Source organism: Pelobates fuscus, chromosome 1 (genome assembly GCF_036172605.1).
Source record: "Pelobates fuscus isolate aPelFus1 chromosome 1, aPelFus1.pri, whole genome shotgun sequence".
NCBI classification, from domain to species: domain Eukaryota; kingdom Metazoa; phylum Chordata; class Amphibia; order Anura; family Pelobatidae; genus Pelobates; species Pelobates fuscus.
This window is the reverse complement of record NC_086317.1, coordinates 438,538,354-438,562,145: the sequence shown is the minus strand read 5'-3', so window position 1 is coordinate 438,562,145 and position 23,792 is coordinate 438,538,354. Positions and strand designations below refer to the sequence as shown.

At 38.3% G+C, this 23,792-nt stretch overlaps 1 protein-coding gene across 2 annotated transcripts in view; it reads right to left on the bottom strand.

Moving 5' to 3' along the window:
• ATP8A2 (ATPase phospholipid transporting 8A2) overlaps positions 1-23,792 on the bottom strand; it is a 673,473-nt gene that overhangs the window by 198,226 nt on the left and 451,455 nt on the right. For both annotated transcript variants that reach the window (XM_063429614.1, XM_063429623.1), the window contains exons 30-33: positions 22,574-22,652; positions 9,905-9,966; positions 9,752-9,808; positions 8,672-8,779 (exon numbers count right to left, since the gene is read on the bottom strand). In XM_063429614.1, the coding sequence (XP_063285684.1) occupies positions 8,672-8,779; positions 9,752-9,808; positions 9,905-9,966; positions 22,574-22,652 (306 nt within the window). The remainder of the gene's footprint in view (positions 1-8,671; positions 8,780-9,751; positions 9,809-9,904; positions 9,967-22,573; positions 22,653-23,792) is intronic.

The following is a 23,792-nucleotide window of genomic DNA, read 5'->3' as shown; positions in this document are numbered from 1 at the left end:
CGCTTGCAAAAGGGTTAAAAACCGATGTATTTGATATTTAGACATATTTGCTTTATGAGAGCCTTTGGGCAGACATTCCACTGATAACAAAATTCTGCTCCACAGCGTGGGAGCACTCACTATATCCCTTTAAACCTTAAGGAGATGGAAGGGGACATTAATAAGAACATCATTGACAGTCACTGGGAGTTCAAGGGCTGGAAACCACCAGTAATTCTCAAATATTTCTGAGGTATAGATTACAAAGATATTTCAATCAAGAGGGAATAAATGATACCCGTGTACTATAGATTTCAACAAGAGAAATGTGAGAAAATAATATATTTTGTCATTTTCTCAAATGAAAAGAATTATAATGCATGCCTTCTGTATATTTTTACCCCTACATAGGTTTGAAGATTAGACATTATATCTAACAAGAACAAAGATAGAACGTATCACACTCTGCTCAACCCTGTTCTACAAAGTCGGGGATATATATTGGCTTACCTTACCCTCCAGGATTCAAATCAAACTGCTGACATTAACTTACAAAGCGTGATACAATTCGAACCCTTCTTACATTTCTACTTTAGTTCACCGCTGCTAGTTTATTACATTCAGCTTGTGACCTTGTGACTCACGTATCTAATTCCCACCTACAGAATTTATCTAGGTCCAACGCATTCCTCTGGAATACCCGATCTGGTCCTATTAAACTTTTCTCCACTCTACTGTCCTTTACAAAGTTACTTATACATTTCATCAGTAAAGTTTATCAATTTACTGGGTAACTTCTCTCACTATAACCACAGGTATACTGTCCCTCCTCATATTACCAGTGCTCCAACAGGCTATTTCACCCTATAGTTCCTAGGTACACCAGTTTTGCAAGCTTAACTAGACATGGACATCATATCTATCAAGATCTCCTCTCATTTGACACAGGTGTAAAATAGAAGAAAAAAAAAAAAAGGTATAACAGGAACCTTCGTGGCCCATGGTGATCATATACCCCAAAATTCAGTTCTGCAGATTTATGAACTTGTCTTAAATGTTAAGATGGTAAGTGTAGAAGGTTTGCATGGCATTGGTAGGTAGCACATGTTCACATCACAAAAATACTTGTGTAGCTCATTGTGGACAATAGAGTAAAGTAGACCAGATGAAGTCAGTGGGATACTGGGTGGAGCCTGTCATCTGAGATGAAGAGGAACATTGCAGAAATTGCAACAATTTAACACAAATTTAACGCTGTTGAAATCAGCCAACTCAACTCACGGGAGCTGTGCTTTTATGCCGATGCACTCTTTTTTATTTTATATGTTTTCACTTCTTAGAATGGGGATACTTGGTATATAATGTTTTCTTTTATACTTAACATTTATTGAGGTATTAGCAGATAGATTGAACTAGGGGTGCTGACTCGAAGCAGTGGGCTGAGAGGAGAGTTTAGATAGATAGAACAAGGGATGTGGATGACCTCTAAATGAAGTGGTCACTCTCTCCTATCCATATCCCAATACCTCATACTGTATACTACTATTCTGTGTCTGCTGCTCAATGTTTTTTATATGCGATATCTGAGTCAGTTTGTTTTAGGGTATAGTGATATTTAACAGGGTTTGAGTACATGGCCAAACAGAGTCTCTTGGTATATTGGGGCAATTTAATACAGTGGGGTGTCAGGGAAAGTATCCGTAATTGTGGCTGGTTATACTCTGTGTTCTTTCCATCTGGTGGCTGTTTTGGTATAAGAGTTACCAGCTACTACTTAATAAGGGACGGGTGTGCTCCTTTGGTGAATATGCTATTTAACATAATTGCACAACATTCTTGATAACAACCACAGGCATACTTTCCCTTAATCCTCATTTTGGCCAATTCTGGGCTTTTTTATATTATATAACCCTTGGATATCCACTATTTAAAATGTAGCCCCTTATTGACTCTGCGCATTCTTCTATTCTCTCTAGTACATTCGACCCCTTTCTATATTTTCACTACTTGTATCTGAAATGTACTGTAGTACTCTATTATTACACACTATCATATAGGGGTTGTAACGGATCACCTGGCAACCCGACTGAGTACCTCCGTTAATGGATGCTCCTAGTGCTTCCTGAGGACTCCAAGCACTCTGGCAGACACCACAATCACCGAATCCGAGAAACCTTTTAAATTCTCCCAAGCATATGAATGCTGTAGACCATTGAATAGGAACCATACGAATAGGCTTGTACTCCTAGCAGTCAACTGGAACAGCATGCAATAAATCCTTCCCCCCAATAATGAGACGACACATCACTTTGAGGGTAAAACAGGAACTCCGGACTGGCTCATCCAGCCTGGCTTTTATTTCCAACTCACACATACAGGCCACACCCAGGGGGAGGCATAAAAGAACCAATGACATAGATGTTACCTCCCACACATCCCCTCCCCTTAGTGTGACACATAATCCCATTATGCATACAGTGTAAAATATACTTTTACACAACTTTCATAACTTTAAAACCATACATCACATTCACATAAAAATACATATCCACAATCAATCCATTCAGGGGAACAACATATTAAAAAATGGCATGAATCCGACCAGGGGTTCAAACGTTACTAAAAGTATCTTTTGTTCCTTTCTGGCTGGCAGAAAAACATCCCCACAATGCACCCTGGTTTCCTCCCTTCTGCCCTGGAGTTAATTGGAGAAGTAATCCAATTACCCAGGACTAAAGGCAGACTCCATTAACCACATGGTTGCAAAACAACATAAAACACTTTAAAATACATAAAGTCACATTTACACATAACACACAGACATTTCACCTATCCCCAGATAGCTGGGATCTGCACGCACAAAACTACCGAATAGCGCGCAGATCCTACTCACACAGCACAATTGCCATGGAGCTAAAGTCTTTCCCATAGTCTTTCATTATATGAATAGGCTCCATGGTATGGCTATCTGGGGTATCACATTCCCATAAAGTCTGGTCCATAGTCCAAAGGCAAGAGGCGGGCAATCAGCCCCCTCCAAGGACACGTGGCGAGGTCGGTTTCGCCACAGGGGTCTAGATACAATTTATCATCTGTTGCATGTTTAAAACTTAAACGTTGTCTCAATTTTAAATTAAGGTACTCTCGTCTCATGTAACCTTGAATTCCCTACTCTTTTTAACTTATTAATTAGCCTAAGGTTGACTTCACATTGGGGTGCACATTGTCTGTTGTTTTGTGTACATATCTTGGTTCTCTATCATTAATAAAGTTTAAATACTTTTTTGCTATTATCTTAAAATGATTTTAAATTTGTGGTAAATTCAGTGAGGCTAGGTTCCTTTCCTTTCAGTTGTGTTCCTTCCCTCATTTGGACCATGTTCACTAAACTGTTTATTCTGGGTTAAGCCCATATTACCTCCTCAAACCAATTTCAGCAACAGAGTAGGTTCTTCCCTGCATCTGGAGCTATCTTTTCTCTAAGGAACATTTAGTATATTTCCTACACCTGACACTTCTACACACTGGGCTGAGTGTTAATCCCCCCATATCTAGAAGTGTCACACCTGCGATAACTTCAGGGAATTGGCTTTATCAATGGAATATCCCATGGTCTCACAGGATCCTCCATAGACCATAATACTGTATGCGCGAGCGTTCAGCAGGAACGTTGGCTCCTGGCGCGTGAAGAGGACTTGCCAGGATAAGATGGCAGTTCCCAGGCAGTACAGGCTCAGTTAAGCAGAACACACCTCTGCTTCCCGCCATCCCCCCCACAGCCAGCAGACCCCCAGCAGTGATGTCACCGTTGGGGATCTTTGCAAATTCTGCAAAGTCCCCAGACAGTGACATTACCCCTTTAAGTCCCCCGCTAGTGGCTCTCAGTATGCTCATCTGTCAGTCTAGGGCAATTAACTGTGGCCCGAATTGACAGAGTGCGCCCTTAGGTAGTGAAAGATACCTGGGGCTCCTTGGTACACGCAGGGATTTAACCACTGCTGGTACTTTTACTGTATGACGGTCTGTGTTGTCACTGTACTGCATGATGGCATAGACTGTGATGTGGTCATCAAGTGGTTAAATTATTTTATGATAACTTCCCAGTTACTGGGTGTTTGAATGGTTTAAAGGAACATATTGCTACCTAGAAGTTAGGATATACCTATACATTGTTTTTTGTTTACGTATAGTTATTTTTAATATGGTGTATGAGTAAAAGTTCTATTTTAGTTATCTTTCCTTCCTAGCTTCCATTATTGAGTAGTTTAGCTCAGGGGTTATCCCCCATTTTTCAGGTAGTTGGTTACACACATGTCCTTTTAGGTTTGGTGAGCTCCATCTCGGCAGTTATTATAAGATGACTCATACCGCTGCATTTACCCCTGGATCCTTTGACTAGCTATGGAAGAGCCTGCTACTAACTGCTGTCACTCCCTCAATCCATTGCTGGTGGGGTAAGAGTTAATGTAACATAGTAGCTAAGTGTGAGAATACAAGGAAATGCAGTTTGCAAACGTAAAAAACGTCAACTATTTTGGCCTCTTGCAATTTATCAGTTAATTTTGCTATTTAATTTCAGCTCTTTATAAGGTTTATTTAGAAGAGCTAGAAAAATAAAGCCAAAATATATTTTTTATATTTGTTTTTCAATTCTGCTTCATAGCCTATTGTCTTCCCAGACTCCTGCAATTCACTGTTTACAGACTAACCTCCCCATGCATACCAGTGAGAACCAGAAATGCTGACCAGCAACTAAATAAGCCGAAGTGAACCCAGAATCTGTCTGAATCCTGCAGAACAATATGGCGATAGCAACTGCTTTTAAGACCTAGAAACCACAAAAATGCTTGGAGATCAACACCAATTCCTGCCTATAAAATATATAATGCTGAGAGTCAGGCTTTTATTGTACTGATCGTGGTGTGCAGGGACTTAACCTTAAATACCCTGAAAAGCAAATCCCTAAATACCTTTAGCGTTTTTCACAATTTTTATGGATGGATACAAAGCAATATATTTGTTGATTTCACTAGACGTATGGAAATATTCTGAAGGAACTGACTGTGACAAAAATGCACAGCATATTGTGAGTATAAACCGCAGTATAAACAGCAACTCCATTCGTAAATATATTCTGAGGTCACCTCTTCCTTACCACCTGATTGTTTAGCAGGTATACGAGATCCGAGCCTCTGATTTTTAGATCCCTATTCTCTAACACAGTGGCACTCCAGATTCTCGTACAGCCATATTGCTGACAAAGTATCAAGGGAGATGGAGCCCATAACGTCCGGAGTGCCCAAGGTTGCCTATCCATGCTAGAAAGAGATTGGAAGTTTATTGGAGGAAAGACGAGACAGGGGGGATATGACAAACATTTAAATACATAAAGGGAATCAACACAGTAAAGGAGGAGGCTATGTTTAAAAGAAGAAAAACTACCACAACAAGAGGACAAATTAGAGGGGCAAAGGTTTAAAAATAATATCAGGAAGTATTAGTTTACTGAGAGGGTAGTGGATGCATGCAATAGCCTTCCGGCTGAAGTGGTAGAGGTTAACACAGTAAAGGAGTTTAAGCATGCGTGGGATAGGTATAAGGCTATCCTAACTATAAGATAAGGCCAGGGACTAATGAAAGTATTTAGAAAATTGGGCAGACTAGGTGGGCCGAATGGTTCTTATCTGCCGTCACATTCTATGTTTCTAAGGTACCTGTCTACGGCATTATATCTGATTATTTGTATACAACAAGGCATCCTGGCCCTAAACACTACACCAGCAGAAAAAAAGTAAGGCTGCAAAAATACAAATCCAATCTCCTTGAAACCTGGCACTAGTTGCCACTCTACCTCTGCCTGTAGTTATGCCATTGGAGATAATGATCAATTATTAGCATCCAGTGCACCAAGATTAAATTAAATACGATTCAGGTAGAGAGCTGTAACTGGTACAGTGATTTTACCCCAGATTGACTTTACATCCCCCATGCCCCTTGGGCTGTGGTGGCTAACTCTGACACTGCAGATCCTGGTGTACTTTTTTCTTAGCTCCTAGAGAGCCTTAGCTGCACAGCCTTAAAGGACCACTCTAGTGCCAGGAAAACATACTCGTTTTCCTGGCACTAGAGTGCCCTGAGGGTGCCCCCACCCTCAGGGACCCCCTCCCGCCCGTCTCTGGAAAGGGGAAAATGGTTAAAACTTACCTTTTACCAGCGCTGGGCGGGGAGCTCTCCTCCTCCTCTCCGCCTCTGTTCCGCCCCGTCGGCTGAATGCGCACACACGGCAAGAGCTGCGCGCGCATTCAGCCGGTTGTATAGGAAAGCATTTACAATTCTTTCCTATGGACGCTTGCGTGCTCTCACTGTGATTTTCACAGTGAGAATCACGCAAGCGCCTCTAGCAGCTGTCAGTGAGACAGCCACTAGAGGATTAGGGGGAAGGCTTAACCCATTAATAAACATAGCAGTTTCTCTGAATATATTTAGATGGATATTTTCCAGAACATTTATGAATACCACCAACCATTTTAAACTGCTACTTTTATGGTAAAGCTATATAAAAAAAAAAAAACTTTGACTGTCAAATACTTCGGTGTGAGTTTTTTTGTTTTTTTTTTATTGTTCATTAAAATGTCTTTAATAATCCCTGTTGAAAAGATATGGCTGAACGAGAGGTGCAATCTCATTTGTAAAAGAGGAAATAATTAAACTCCTATACGATATAATTAAGTGATAGTGAATGTAAAAAGCATTAAGTTCCATTTATAATTTCACTGGGAGGATGTGCACACAGAGAAAGGAAATGTAATTTACAACGCACTTTACACTGATTAACCATTTTAAGTCAGCTAGACTGTTTAAGACATAATCCAGTAAAATCTCTCAAAGAGAGACTATCCACAGGTCCTGTGACATTAATAAAAAAAAAGGCTATGTTGAATCAGTGGTTATGGTGCGGCAGGCGTTGTCACCTAGATCTGTGACAAATTTTTTTTTAATGGTTTGACACAAATCACAGGATCCTTGGATGCTTTTGAACTGGTGGACTGATCTCTTGATCAGTATATTTCTAGTTCAGAAAAGGTTTATTTTTTTTCCGACTGAACAAGCTGTTGGCAGAGCGATAATTTTCACATGTTCCCTGTTGTGTGTTTCCCTGTAATCTACATGGCTAGGTAAAAGCTTTTTGATGGGTGACATGCTTTTATAGCTAAATAACCTGTTGTCATGGTTCCTTTTGTTGTGGTCCACTCAGGACGCTCACCTGGGGTTCTGGAAAGAGGCAATGCTCTCCCTTATGGCTCTGGATCCTCCTCTGGCGATTTGGATGCTGTGACTCCACCCCCTTTTATGAAGCGTGCACATTAACCTCATCAAGCAAATTATGCTAATTTGCATAATTTTCGATGGCCCCTCACTTTTTGGGACGTGGCTCTAAGCTTAATAAGCCACGCTATAAACAGACTGCTTGGGCTTTGTTCTATGCCCTGTTGTCGATTGTATTCTGGTCCCTGTAGCGCGATCCTATATTTGTACTGTGTATTCTGGTCTTGATTAGACTACTCTTGACTACTCTGTTTTCTGGTACCCTTGACCCGGCTTTCGTCTCTCATTCTCCCGGTTTCTAGCTCCCATTATATCTGGATTTTCTTTGACTATTCTTTGTCCATTAAACATAGTTCAGCCACTCTTAGGACCAGTAATACGTGATTATAGTTACTATTTTGGGTTATACTCTGCGTGTTGGGTTGTAATATTGTGACACCTGTTAACTCTTTTCTTGAATTAGGACCGACAAAGATTTTCTGCCAGAATTCAATACGTTTTTAATTCATTGGATTTAACTAATGAATGTGTTTTAATTCTGTATTTTTTATTAGTACAAGTCATGAAATTACAAATTTCTTTAAAAGATAAAGCACAATGTAGATCCTATTTAAAAAAAACACACAAAATAATGCAAAGTAAAATGGAAGCTTATCTTACTATAGAGAACCCTTCAAAATTAGCATCACGAAAACAGAATATAGTAAAATATACACAATAATGGCACACAATAAATCTTCATAAGGATATATCCTACTATCGCTGTTTTTGTTTATCTAGTGTGACCTGTATACTTAGCCCAATTACACAAGGATAATAGGTCATTGCATGTTATTTAGGGGAATCTTAAACTGTGGCAGAATTTCTAGCCCAATGATGAATTGTGTTAATTTTGTGTGCTGTGATCAGTGACAATAATGGATCAAATAACATTTGACAGAGGTTGATCCTTAACTTATATACTAATATATCTAAAATCATATCAAGTTTGTAGTATATCTGTAGAATACTGAAATTAGAAACTTTTTCATGGGGTAAATGAATATTAGAGTTTGGATGTTAATCCAACTATGTTATGTACCAAAACATGTGAAATCTGGGTAAATGTTTACTCCAAGTAAACATGTTTCAAGCAGCAATGTTTCAAGAGTGATATTTTGAGGATCAATGTTTATACACAACCAATATAATTAGTATACAGTAAATTATATTCTAAGTCCCATTATAACCATATTTATAAATGTATCAAAGAAGAATTAAATCTAAATATACTGTATATGAATAATTAGCTCAGGACCAAACATGGTTCCAATACACAATGTATTACATTCCATTCCATTTAAAGCATATATTATATTTAATGTACCTGTCCGAGCATGTCCGGAGCGATAGGTAATACTGGCCAGATTGTTGAGTAGACACCAAAAAATACCAACCACATCAGCATGCTCCCCCAAACAGCCAGGTGACTAAACTGTAAGACAGAAATGGTGAATACACATATTTTATATACATGATTATTGGTGTAGCATGAAAGGGGTGAGCTATGACCCTGTAGTCACAAACAAATAAATCTTTAAAGTCTAATAAATGCCAAAATGAAAATCTCCTTCCCATTATTTATTGTTTCCTTAGTTGATACTCCATATACTTAAGAGAGGTCCATATAATTTGATGGCAGATAAACATGTACATTGCAATTTAGAGCAATAGCTCCAACCGAAAAAGTCCCTCTAAATCAGTGTTTCAGTGAATAAATGCGGTTACAGGTGTTCAGGTAATATAAACAAATTAGAATGAAGAAAACATGACAATCGAAACAAATTCACAAAACAAACGATCATGAATATGTTACATCAAATAGTGCTCAATCAGGCTTATTCTCTTAAGTGAGAATTCAAAGTGAGTTCAAACAGAATTTAACATTGAAGGTCAAAATAGCTAAACTGTAAAAATTCTCTAAGCTGGTCTGACCTTAAATTTAAAATTCACTTTGAATTGATTTTAGTAAATAACCCTGCCTATTTAAATAGGTCAAAGTTCCTGTAGAGAAAAATATAGAAATACGTTTGCCAGCTGTGGCACAGTGAAAAACACACAACACAAAAAATATATAATAATAAGTTAATGTCAGATATAAACAAGCAATCATATTCTTGTTTCTATGCTTTGTTTAGTAGTATTTTCTCATATAATCCTTTTTGTACTAACACTTCTCTTTTTTTTATATTAATACGGCTCCATCTTCAGTTTTACTTAATCCCTTAATTGTTTAGAGATTTCTATTATATTTTCCGTCTCCTACAAGATGTGCATGTTAAGGTGTGGATCTCGTTCCTGTTATGTGTTTCTAGAGAGACATTTTACCGTACACATCCTACAATTGGAAATGTCTGGGCAGGGTCGTCATGCTATTAGTAAAACCTTAGCAATTTTGACCACTTACTCTGGTCCATGCTGTGGTCTCCAAGCCAGCTTTCAAACAGACGGTTACCACAACGTACTGAAAATATAAACAGAAGAAAAAAAACTGCATAAACTTCCAGAATCTACAGAATGAAATCTTTAATAGTATAAACTTTTAATCGGGAGAACTTACAGTGTAAACAATGTTTCCGACAAATAAATAGTCTGTAACGTGTCCGGTGGTAAGGACAGCATCTGGAAGAAAAAAGGACAAGATCGTTACAAGCCAGAGGATGACTTGAGGTCAGTGTGCGACAAAGGAAGCAACAGACATTTCTGACACATTGGGGGAGATGTATCAATGTCTTCTGTTCTAAAAGTGATCTGAAGTACTAAACGTAGGGTGATCACCATGGAAACCAGCGAATCTAGCAGGCAGACTCAATTGATGACTCTCCCCATTTTACAGTTTGGCAGCATTCTTTGGAACAGAACACCGACCTATATATCTCCCACTGTATTAAGGAGCGATGACAAATATTAAACCTTGATGTGTTGGCGATTTGAATACAGGATTACTTTAAAATATTTGAGTTTATCCAGAAGCATTCCCCAAATGTGTTACCATCACAGCTTGACTATACAGTTTGTCATTCTGTTTTCAATTCAAAGCAACTTGGCATTTAGTGAATAACTGAAATGAAAACATTATCATAAAGATCTCAATGTATCGTTGCAATCGTTTTCTAAACTATTTTTGTGGAAACATTTGAAAGACAAAATGTACACAAAACATGTATTTGTTGTAGTTGGAGTTTAAGAACTGTTAAAGTGTCACTGTCACCTATAATCTTATTTTCATAATCAGCATTGACAAAAATGCAAAACCAAAAACAATATTATTTTTTGTCTAACCAAGTTGTACTGTGTACATTTTTTATTTTGAAGGCAGCCATCTTGAAATGGCATCACAATTTTTAAACCTTCAACGAGATTCACTGATTTAAAAAAAAACAAAAATGCACATTTGATGTCGGCAGCCAATCAGAATATGCAATTTGCAGAGTGCAGAGAATACGAAGTGGTTCTTTAAATACACCAATGATATTGTATGCCCAAGACTAGCTGAAGATTTTTTTTTAAAACCTGCCGAACACATTTAAGATAAACAACACAAGATGGATGGAGACATGTTTAACATGTTTTACAGATGATTCCTAATAACCGACCAATGTAAGCAAACATACAGCCACATGTGAGGATCTGGGACATTACCACAGAGATACATATTTATTAGTAATGATCCATGCATGCACATAGTATAAAATAAAAAAAAACAACAGTAAAACTGAGTTTACAGCCTAAATTGTTAAATCCTGTATGTTACTAGCTCATAAAACATTTAAAGACTATAGTAAATACAACTTGGCTATGGGCATTATTTTTTAAATATTATAATTCATTTTTATTAGATGTTCAACTATGTGCCGGTGAATTTATTACTGTGAGAAACTGTGAATTTAATCTTTGATGTATCAGCTTAGAATCCTATTATTTTTGTTTATCCAGTCTACTTTCGATGTTGCTGTATCATAGGAGCAAATTCAGAAGCCCTCTAGATATTACTATTCAGATTTTATGTTATTAGGATAATCATATTTATGTGATTAGGATAAACACATAAAGAGAGATTAGTTGTGTTTTCCATTCATTTAGTGCTACATTGTTAAAACATTAATACACTGCTCAAAAAAATAAAGGGAACACAAAATTAACACGTCCTAGATCTGAATGAATTAAATATTCTTCTGAAATACTTTGTTCTTTACATAGTTGAATGTGCTGACAACAAAATCACACAAAAATTAAAAAACGGAAATCTAATTTTTTCAACCCATGGAGGTCTGGATTTGGAGTCACACTCAAAATTCAAGTGGAAAAACACACTACAGGCTGATCCAACTTTGATGTAATGTCCTTAAAACAAGTCAAAATGAGGCTCAGTAGTGCGTGTGGCCTCCACATGCCTGTATGACCTCCCTACAATGCCTGTGCATGCTCCTGATGAGGTGGCAGATGGTCTCCTGAGGGATCTCCTCCCAGACCTGGACTAAAGCATCTGCCAACTCCTGGACAGTCTGTGGTGCAACGTGACGTTGGTGGATGGAGCGAGACATGATGTTCCAGATGTGCTCAATGGGATTCAGGTCTGGGGAACGGGCGGGCCAGTCCATAGCATCAATGCCTTGTCTTGCAGGAACTGCTGACACACTCCAGCCACATGAGGTCTAGCATTGTCTTGCATTAGGAGGAACCCAGGGCCAACCGCACCAGCATATGGTCTCACAAGGGGTCTGAGGATCTCATCTCGGTACCTAATGGCAGTCAGGCTACCTCTGGTGAGCACATGGAGGGTTGTGCGGCCCCCCAAAGAAATGCCACCCCACACCCATTACTGACCCACTGCCAAACCGGTCATGCTGGAGGATGTTGCAGGCAGCAGAACGTTCTCCACGGCGTCTCCAGACTGTCACATGTGCTCAGTGTGAACCTGCTTTCATCTGTGAAGAGCACAGGGCGCCAGTGGTGAATTTGCCAATCTTGGTGTTCTCTGGCAAATGCCAAATATCCTGGACGGTGTTGGGCTGTAAGCACAACCCCCACCTGTGGACGTCGGGCCCTCATGGAGTCTGTTTCTGACCGTTTGAGCAGACACATGCACATTTGTGGCCTGCAGGAGGTAATTTTGCAGGGCTCTGGCAGTGCTCCTTGCACAAAGGCAGAGGTAGCCGTCCTGCTGCTGGGTTGTTGCCCTCCTATGGCCTCCTCCACGTCTCCTGATGTACTGGCCTGTCTCCTGGTAGCACCTCAATGCTCTGACAGACACAGCAAACATTCTTGCCACAGTATACATTGATGTGCCATCCTGGATGAGCTGCACTACCTGAGCCACTTGTGTGGGTTGTAGTCTTAAGTTGTGTTCACACATACATGTTTTTTGTTGCTATAATAACGTGTCACTTACCTGATGCGGTGCCATACTGTCCCCCATGGGCACCGCCATCTTTGAACTTCCTGTACATGAGTGAGAATACAACACTAATGTCTTTGGTGGGTCCTACAAAGCAGCAGGAACTTCCATAGCTAAGAAAGGAACACTATAACAAAACTGTATTCCTAACACTATATTGTTCCTTTGGACCCTCCTCCTTTGTGGCTCCTCCAAGGCAGCAAATAAAGGGTTATATTAAGAAGGAATTAGAAGACAATGGATGTCCTCATGAAAAAGCATAAGAACGTCCAGTATAGTTTCACAGCATCAAGCTCTGAAACTACAGAAAGACCTTCTAGTGGTAGACCGCTACTAGAGGCAGGCTTAACCTTGTCTCTGAAACTGCAATGTTTGTAGTTAAAGGGCTAAAATGGCAGGGAAACTTCACCCAGAGCTCTTCAATTAGATGAAGTGCCTATAGTGTCCCTTTAACTTGCGATGAGCAAGATAATGCCAATGACAAAATTGGATGGCTCTGCCTTTAGTCATGTTCTAGAAAAAGGCAAGCTTGACAAAGACTCCACTGGGAGTCGAAACGTTGCAATGTTCCACATGTTCTAATAAAGGTGCCTGAAGACATTGGAGTGCCCGGACCCTTTTTCCAATACTGGTATGTATTATCTTCTAGGCTTCAGCTGGCCCTTGGTTCAGCTAAGCACCCTATCTTAACTGAATTGAGTGCAGTTCCTTTTTCATATTTGCAATTTAGTTACGTTTTGGCATTTATAAGACAAAGTAGTCCCTATGATATGTTTTGACTGTGTTGGAATTGCAATGAACATTTTTATTTGACTGATATGCTCAATAATTTTCTCGGGATGCCTTTAAGAAATGAATCCCCAGCAAGTCAATATTAGGGCAACAGATGCAAGTGCATTAGGACATTGTGAACGGTTATAAAATTACATTCTTAGTAACCTTTTTGGTGCTTTTTCTTGAACAAATGACAACTAATTCAGTTTTACAAAGACACTATTACAAAAACCAACTAAAAGTCCCTTTTAACATCATCGTTACTGTGAAACCTTGCAGAGTTGGAAAGTGAATATTTACCCAAATGAAAGTAAAGACTGTTTCTGGATTGGAGCGAGTGACCTATTGAGTTCACAGTGAGAATATTTTTTTTTTACTTCTCAATCTAGAATGTACAATAAAATGTTCTGCCAAATGTATAGAACTGGGGGAATCATAGATGTTTAACAGGCTGCAGGTTGTGATATCTTTTATTGGGTAATAAAATCTCCTTTCATATAGATCTTAAACTCAACCAAGAAATTCAAAAGCAAATTTAAAAAAAACTTGAAAGAATAGTTGAAGAAGTTCAACAATCAACCATATCCTAAATACATAGCTGCATTTTAATCAATACAATTCTCATTATTATTCTCAAGGAATAATGATATTGTTAGGAAAAATAATATGTAAAGAGAAAGAAAGATTTACGCATAGTAACTTGCTGTATGTATCTATCTTTAGGTATAACGTGTGTGTGTATGTGTGTGTGTGTGTGTGTGTGTGTGTGTGTATGCACTTGTGTATGCACTGTACTTCAAAGAAATCCTGTTACCACAATTCTCCAAAAATTCCCAGCTTGACTTGCAAATGAGCAAAGGCAGGCATCTCTTGAGTAAATAGAAACATACAAAAAATAAGCCCTGTACTGAAACTCCCACTACTCCTGGGCGACAGCAATGACTACAGTACATGTCAGCCCCAATACATACCATAAAAAAATGAGTTACTTGCACACTATCACAAATCCCTATGTACATTTAAATAACTGAAGTTTTTTTTTAGTATGCCTCCAATGGGTACAACAGGAATTAATTTATTCAGGCCAAATGGCCGGTTTATATGCAAGTCCCCATGCAAGGGGTTTTCTTTGACATATTCCAGGGGCATTCCCCACTGGGCCTGAGAGGGGACAATGGCAAAGTACACACTGTAACTACATTGGCTCTCAGGTTCAGGACACTCCCACACAAAACAGGATAATCCCCCTCCCTCCCCCCCTGTGCCTGTGAGATAATTGAGTCAGGAACTGTACTAAACTCATTAATCTCCAGGCACAGAAAACATTCATTTAAAAAACACCCCGAAAGTGCCCCCAAAACACATGGAAAACCCACAGTCATATCCCCCAATCTGGGGGACCCACATAACCAAAAATCAGTGCACAAAAATGTAATGTAACACACGTGCTCCCCAGTGGGTAAAGAGATATAAAATAAATTTACCCTATTGAGATTGTGAGAAGATCCCTCTATTCTTCTTAATAAAATACAAAAGACATACAATCTACACAAATCTATTCACACATATATGTATATATGAAGAAAACTAAATAGACGTTATTTGTAGACATCTGCATCCAAGAAAAGAAACGTTTAAGGAATTAAAAAAATTACTGAATGATAACCAAAAAAATCTTTAGAATTCAGGCTGTGGTTCTGATTTGTAAAAAGCAAGTGAAAGGTATTTAAGAAAGTGAATCTGGACATATTTATTCTATTGTTTTAAGTTCTTAAAAGAAATGTTACGACAGACAAGCTGAGTTCTAAAGATCGGGGCAAGTCAGGGCGTTGTGTAAGGGATGGGTGTAACAATTCCCGTTGGCCAAATCATTCCTTCTGCTATCCCCTATATCTTCATTTTCATAAAGTAAAAGTAATAGTCCCGCTGAGTAAAACAATTAGTTTTAAAACATCGGATTAATTCCAAATTCCTTTGTTATGTTATTGTACTGCTGAGATAAGCAACATCCTCCAGCTGGCCTCCATTTGTGCTCAACTGGATAAAATTAGAAAATTACCTCCAAATTAACAATGCATGCATGCAAAATGTTAATAATGGGCACACTTGAACTGGGGGCAACTTAAAGAACCAGGGCAGTTAACAGACCAGATCTGAGAACCTGTGAAAGTAGCAGAAAGTATACTCTAGGCTGGAGACAAACATAGCAGAGGGGAGATGGAACAACCATGAAGAATGAGTATGGTACATCTAGAAGCAAGTGCTAGGTTTAAATATGCTTCAGACATGTTTTATCAATAATAATTCCCATCTTACATTCACTGTCATCAGACAGAGGCCTATTGTGGTTTTTCGGACATATCCACCAAAGGTAGAACAAGGCAATACTTTTGTTCCCAACCATTATGGTTATAGTCAAAAAATCAGTTGACCATTTGGAAACCAAAAGTCAAGATAGCATTGATTATACCTGTTAGGGGCAGACTCCAGGCCCTTAAAACTATTCTAGTCCTTGTGCTATACTGGAACTTTTGCATTTTATAATATCAAGTTAATCTTACTTTATTACAAACACTAATAGAATAAAGCAATTTACCTCACTAGTACACTAGTATTTCTCTCCCTTGACATCTCATTTTTCATTGACATCCACATCGGTTTTCCACAGTGGTCAGAAATTTTATTTAATGGCATTGTGGCAAAGTAGTTGCTCAAGATGTAACACATAATACACCAACATACTCAAATAAGAATGTTGGTAGAATGTGCTAAAGTCAGTATATGACATCTTATACAATTTTGCAAACAGTTGTGGGTGATGCATGGAACATCTTGCAAAGTCCAACACCTGGAAAGTAGGTTCCATGAAGTGCAGTATCACCTAGGAGGTGATTACCCCTATCTCGTTGCCCTAAGCGTTCTTCTGAACAATCAGTTTCCCTTAAACATTTTACTGAGAACATTTTTATATTATTTTGCTTAATGAGGAAATATTATAATATCAACCCATGTTAATATCGAAATGTGTGTGAGATCTGCAAGTGGCTAACCGGTGCATATAGTATACGGTTTCATATGTGCTGTTAAGCTTTTCATAGTTAAGCATATAAAACGGAAAGAGGTGTTTTGAGGTTTGCAATTCCCTTTATTACTGCTACAATATACATTACTAATAGAAAGTCAACCTTTCGCTACTAAAGTGTCACGTAGACCAGAACTGCAACATTCTGCAGGCCTGGCCGTTGTTGGGTTGGGTAATCAAGCTTACTGTTTCAATAACTTTCGGTCTGCTCTTCTCGAGGGATATCAAGTAAAAGTAGATCAACCAGGTGTCTAGAAGCAGATGGATTAATAAAGCCATTTGTTTTTCTACGCGCACACGCACACACGTACGCACGCACACACACACACACACGCGCATATATAGAACTATATAGGTTTTACAGTTGTTACACATACATATTTACATGAATGTAAATGTAGATGAAAAATCTGAACGTTTAAAGTGTGTGTTTAATGAGAAATTTAACAAACTTATTGTAATCTAAGGCTTTTTAGCGTCCTCATTTATACTTAGCAAAGAAAACAGCAAACAAGTCATCAATACCTGTCCCAAAAACAAACTTTCACACAGAAGTTGCGGTCATGGAATTCTACGCCCTTGGCTTTTTGTGTGAGAGTGTGTTAAGTGTCTTCCACTAGAATCTTTACAACAATATCACATATCCATTTGACACAGGAATTAAAAAGCAAAAGTATCGTTCAATATTCTAAGGTCGAACTCACCCTGAGCCCTCCAGTAATTCCTGAAATGTAATACTATTGAGACAGTTTGGAGAAGGAATAGAGTAGGCTTTACCTTTGTGTTAATAATTACACTGCTGAAATAGGGACTATTCTGTCTTTTTGTTATATGTACCAGAATGTAATGAAATTGGTTGCAGTGTAATTTCAAGAGATAGTTTTAAAATATGTAGTTTTAAGGTGGGGTAAACAGAAAGGTATAAGGTTGCAATGCAATTAATTCCATTGTATGTTGTACGACGTGATTTTAACCATGCACTGTACCTTTCCTATGCTACTGATTAAGCATTTAAATACTTTTAATATAAGCAACATAAAAGATGCTTTTATCAAGCTGATGTGAAAAATACTATTCAAAGAGGTGGAAAGGAGACCATTGTCTACCACTCCATAATGTCCTCCTGGAATGTTGCAAGTTAAGAAGTTACTCTGACATATCTCCCAACAGTTTCAAATTCACAACAACACAAATAGACACTTTATTATAGGGTTGTGAGTGGGGCGGAGGGCAATGGGTAGGGCTTTCCTGAGAAATTTCCATAGACTTACTGATAACAATTTATGCAGCTAAAATATAACTTAGAACAAGGAAAAAGTATCTTATTTACACAGACTGATTTCTAAACACATTTATTGTAGTATGCAGACAAATTACATAGTTACATAGCTGAAAAGAGACTTGCGTCCATCAAGTTCAGCCTTCCTCACATATGCTTTTGCTGTTGATCCAAAAGAAGGAAAAAAACCCAGTCTGAAGCGCTTCCAATTTTGCAACAAACTAGGAAAAAATTCCTTCTTGACCCCAAAATAGCAGTCAGTCTCATTGGATCAAGCAGCTATTACCCCTCTAATTAGAAATTATATCCCTGTATGTTATGTTTTTGCAAGTATTTATCCAATTGCAGTTTAAACATCTGTATAGATTCTGACAAAACCACCTCTTCAGGCAAAGAATTCCATATCCTTATTGCTCTTACTGTAAAAAAAAACTTTTCTTTGCCTTAGATGAAATCTCCTTTCTTCAAGCCTAAATGTGTGACCTTGTGTCCTATGTATAGCCTTGTTTATGAATAGATTTCCAGATAATGGTTTGTACTGGCCCCGAATATATTTGTATAATGTTATCATATCCCCTCTCAGGCGCCGTTTTTCCAAAACTGAAGAGATTTAAATTTTTTAACCTTTCTTCATAACTAAAATGCTCCAATCCTTTTATCAATTTTGTAGCTCGTCTCTGCACTTTTTCTAGTGCCATGATATCTTTCTTTAGAACAGGTGCCCAAAATTGCACAGCATATTCAAGGTGTGGTCTTACCAGCGATTTATAAAGAGGCAAAATTATATTTTCATCTCGAGAATTTATGCCCCTATTTATACATGACAAAACCTTACTGGCCTTAGCAACGGCAGATTGACATTGCATATTGCTACCTAATTTGTTGTCTATAACAATTCCCAAATCCTTCTCGTGCGTGGTTATCCCTAGTTCACTACCATGTAGGGTGTAAATTGCTTGTGCATTCTTAACCCCGAAGTGCATAACTTTGCATTTTTCTACGTTAAATTTCATCTGCCATTTTAGTGCCCAGTCCCCCAATCTATCCAAATCCCTCTGCAGCAAGGCAATATCCTGCTCACATTTTATTACTTTACAAAGTTTTGTGTCATCTGCAAACACTGATACATGGCTTTCAATGCCCATTTCAAGATCATTTATAAATATGTTAAATAGAAGCGGTCCCAAAACAGAACCCTGAGGGACACCACTTACCACTTTTGTCCAGCTTGAAAATTTACCATTTATGACAACTCGCTGTACTCTATCCTTAAGCCAATGTTCTACCCAAGAACAAGAGTATTCATCTAGACCAATTTCTTTTAGTTAGAAGACTAACCTATTGTGAGGAACCGTATCAAATGCCTTGGCAAAATCCAAGTAGATCACATCCACTGCAACACCCTGATCTATATTTCTACTTACTTCTTACTGTGAGTATTATCACTGTTGAGCTCTGTTATACACATCAACAATCTGGGGCTCCAAGAAAAGAGAGATATTAGTATAGAAAGGAGGATTTTGGATCAATATAGGGACTGTGCCTCCAAAATATAGACACTTGGGAGATATGTTGATGTCACACGGACAATTTTAATAATTTATCATCTGTGCTTGGGACAGAACCCAAGAGAGCTAGAACTATAAATCGGGTGATGGTCCCTCATAATCAGAAAAAACAAGCAATGTGGTAGATTTACTGAAACCTAAAAATTCATTTGTAAACTAATATAAGGTTTTGTTTTAAAGTTGGAGTCATGCCAACAATTATTAATGGTCAATCAAATGGACGTGTTACCATGTTTAATGGTATAAACACATAAGTATGACTTAATGTTTAAAAGTTATAAGGGATCAGAAACACCAACCTAGGAGGTGTCATTGCAGCTCTGTTTATAATAACGTATTTTCCACTGAACCCCACAGTATAACCCCACAGTATAACCCCAATCTTTACAGAATCAGGGTACACCCATGTACCACATAACCAATGTGGATACGGAAGATACGGATACGGAAGATGCCTTGCTGAAAGCAGTGGGAACTACAGTTCACAGCATCTTGAGAACAAGCATTCCCTATTGTAGATAGTTCTCTAACTATAATAACGCTATCCTTTCTCACCCTTTCATTTGGTATTTTGTGTATTGCTCATTCTCAGGTCCTCTACCAGATGTCTTGGAGTCTGAGTGTTCTATGCATTATCTGAGCTGCTATTTTAGAACTGCACTCTTCTGGACAAAGATCTCAGATGTCCCACCTGGAATCTGCAGAAGCCACGATCCCAACCCAGGGGTTACAGCCCAGAGTACTCCTATCACAACTGGGACTACCTATCACAACTGGGACTACCTATCACAACTGGGCCTTCACATTCCACATCTTTCTAGCTCTTCTTATGTTCTTACTTCCTGATGTTATGGTAACTGGGTATAACCACATCCACCACTACAGACTTCTTCTATTCCTTGTCTCCCACTACGATGTTGGGTTGGTTCACCATCACTTGCTTGAGATATATATATATATATAGCAGAGCATCAGATTTCAGGAACATAAGTATTCCAGCATTCTCCTTATTATTCATCACATGGGTGTCAATTCATGCTTGTAGGATGACACCTCACAGCAGAACATGGTTAACTGTACACATTAGGTAAATTAGCAGCCCATTCCATCACTCTAATTTATTCTTAAGTGACTTCCCTGCTCCTATAACTGTGTAGACTCCTGAATGTCTAGAGAGGTCATATGTGGTCCCTAATTCCTACATACTTAAATATGAATAAATCAGCAGGAACATTTATTTTCTATAAAGCCATTATGTTTTGACAAGTCTTTTTTTTTCTCTCTGTCCTGGACAGTACTTTGTTTGTATTGTGTAATTACTCATTCTAAGCCTTCTGAATGATAGCGTTGTGGCAGGATTTTCAGCTATTTTGTGTTATGGTTCCCTTGCCATCAGTATCTTGTCATATGTTGGCAACGCACACAGTGATTTATAGTGTGTACAATAAGACATGCTGAAGAATGTGGATAAAAATATACTGATTAAATGGATCTGATTTATTGCCTTGAATGAGTTCCAGGACTTTAACACTCTTGAAAAACCCTTCCTGCTCAGTGTGTCTATGAGACAAGCCTTGTTCCTCTTCTTAATCTTTCTCTCTATTCACTGGTAAAACATAAATAAGAAATACTCGTTCCAATAAACAAACACAAAGAATGAATTATGGGATTTTTAAGAAGTGACCCAAGTTAGATATGTAATGAGACACTTGGGTTTATACTTTGGTATAGTAAGTACCAACCCTGAGCACGTATCTTTCTCTACTAAGCTAGATATTAAAGTGAATTGTTAGCACAGGACTCATGTACAAGGGTTGCCTTGATGTTGGCAGGGGAGCTTTTATTTAAAGGGCAATAGAGATTTGGAATAGTGTGTAGGTACATTTAGGGGTTTTGTATTGTTTATGCACTTGGGCTGAGGAATACTATATACAGCATTAAATAACGGCAATCAAACATATAATTCCACCACTGCTTGTTCAGAAAACACAATTAATTTATTGTAAACTTCTATAGAAAAGAACTTTGACATACAGCGGTATTAAGCTTGGTGTAGAAGTACACTACGATGCCAAAAGGCAACTTGTCAAGGCCACGTTTTGGCACAAAACACCTTGATGGTGGCGCACTGCCATTGAGAGCCAAATACTGCTGTAGTGGTTTTCTATAGAAGTTTACAATAAAGAAATTGTGTTTCTTAATGAGCAGTGGCGAAATGATGCGTTTAATTGCTGCTATGTATGTTATACTATCTATTTTATATATAACTTGTTTAACAAGATGGCACGTCAGAAAAATATTAAATATACATGGCCTCTGGGTTTCCATATAATACAGATTTAATGTGTAGGCAAAATCCTAACTGCAGCTTTTTTTTTTAATGGTTGTTTTTTAAAGTCAGTATTTTTGCAGGGCATCAAAGACACAACATTTTATATTCCAGGGTGCAATTTTTAATAAGGGAAGGGCAGTTGAAGATATGTGGTTAAATTAGTAATTTCCAAGAATTAAAAAGAAATGTATCACAGTAAAAAATAAATTGTGGGACCTTCTACAAACACAATGACCCGCTCATGCTAAACTTAACACTGCTCTCATTTGAACCCAGCACTAATACATGCGTGGTAAGCAGCAGACACCTGGGGCCATCTCTTGAACGTGGTGCCTTGGGATTCACCTGCATCACAGGGAGTTAAATTATGCCCTGTAGCACAGTGTGAATATCAATCACCTGCACTACAGCCATTAAATACTTTGCTCTTACATAGTACTTTGTACAGTAAGGTAAGTTTGTAAGTTTTGCAGGTCAAGTCTTCAGTGATCGTTAAAAGATTTACAGAGCACATTAACTACATAGCTTCAATTACCATGGAAATGGGAGTTTTTCACCTGAAGTTAAATGCAGTAAAAGTTCTCAGAGTGCAATAAGTTCAATCTAAAACAATTGTGGAAGAGTGACTGACTCAAGAAATCTGTAAAATGTGCTGTAATGGGTTGTCAATCACATGTATTACTTTCAACCTCCTGCAACCTCAGTATCTCCTCATTATTTCTCCAGATAGACCCCACAGTTCCACTGGCAGGAACTAAGCGCTAGGTGCTGACAATGGGAATGATTAAATGGTTACCGTGCTCCAGCATTTTCAGTGGAAACCAGAAGAGAATGACGGAGTGGATCAAGGCATTGATGCAGTGGCCCCAAAAAACCTATGGGGAAAACAAAGAAATCAAATTACACAGCTGAATCTCAACACCTGCCTAACATTATCAAGCACTTCATTGTTAACATTCAGCACTCAAGCGATTGTTGTTCCCAGAGATAAAATGAATAAAGCTGCATTTCAACATGTTTTTTTCTTTTTTTTTTTTTATATATTTCTTGACAGGATTAAGAATTAGAATGAGAATACATACACAGTAACAAATTTTCCATTTTCACTAATGAAAGGGTTGACAATATTTTGGTTATAACATCCAGAAGCTTGCCCCATTAAAATGACAAGTAGCACCACACTGAAAGAGACTGCTAGACACCTGAGGTGGCGATAATTCAGTGATTTATTTATTTGTCTTGAGCAGGGTTCTTCAAACCCTAGCCCTCCAGATGTTGATGAACTACAACTCACATGATTCTCTGGCTATCTGTTTCATTCAAAGAATTATGGGAGTTGTAGTTCAGCAACATCTGGAGGGCCAGAGTTTCGAGAACCCTGGTCTAGAGCATCATGGGAGCCTAGAATGCTCTTTGGAACGGGTGTACCAAAATGACAATGAGTGTGCCCACTCATTTTCCCTAAATCCCATGATATTTGCATATCTATGCACATATTTACATAATTGGTTTGACATTGCTCTACCCAACTCACTATATCATATATTACTATAGCACATACTCCACAAATTGTTTCCTATATCCCACGTGTATTTGCATATATCTACACATGCTTATCATACGTCATCACAGATTCCATGCAAGAAGTAATTTAAAGGGACACTAAAGTCACAAAAAAACAACTTAAGCGTAATTAAGTCGTTTTGGTGGATCAACCTCCGTTAGCCTTTTACCCAGTCTCCACTCCTTCAAAAAATCTTTGAAAACACACTTCTTCATTAAAGCATATCATATAAACTGTTAGCGAGTTTTCATTCATCCATCCTCCCACGACTTCTCTCCTCAACTGACAAAAATAACTTAATAGTTTTCTAGCAACCTATTTCATTACCCCTACTTATACCTTTTGTGTCACTATACCCCACTCACTCTAGCATGTAAGCTCATTGAGCCGGGACTTCAATCCCTCTGTTCCTGTGTGTCCAACTTGTCTGGTTACAACTACATGTCTGTTC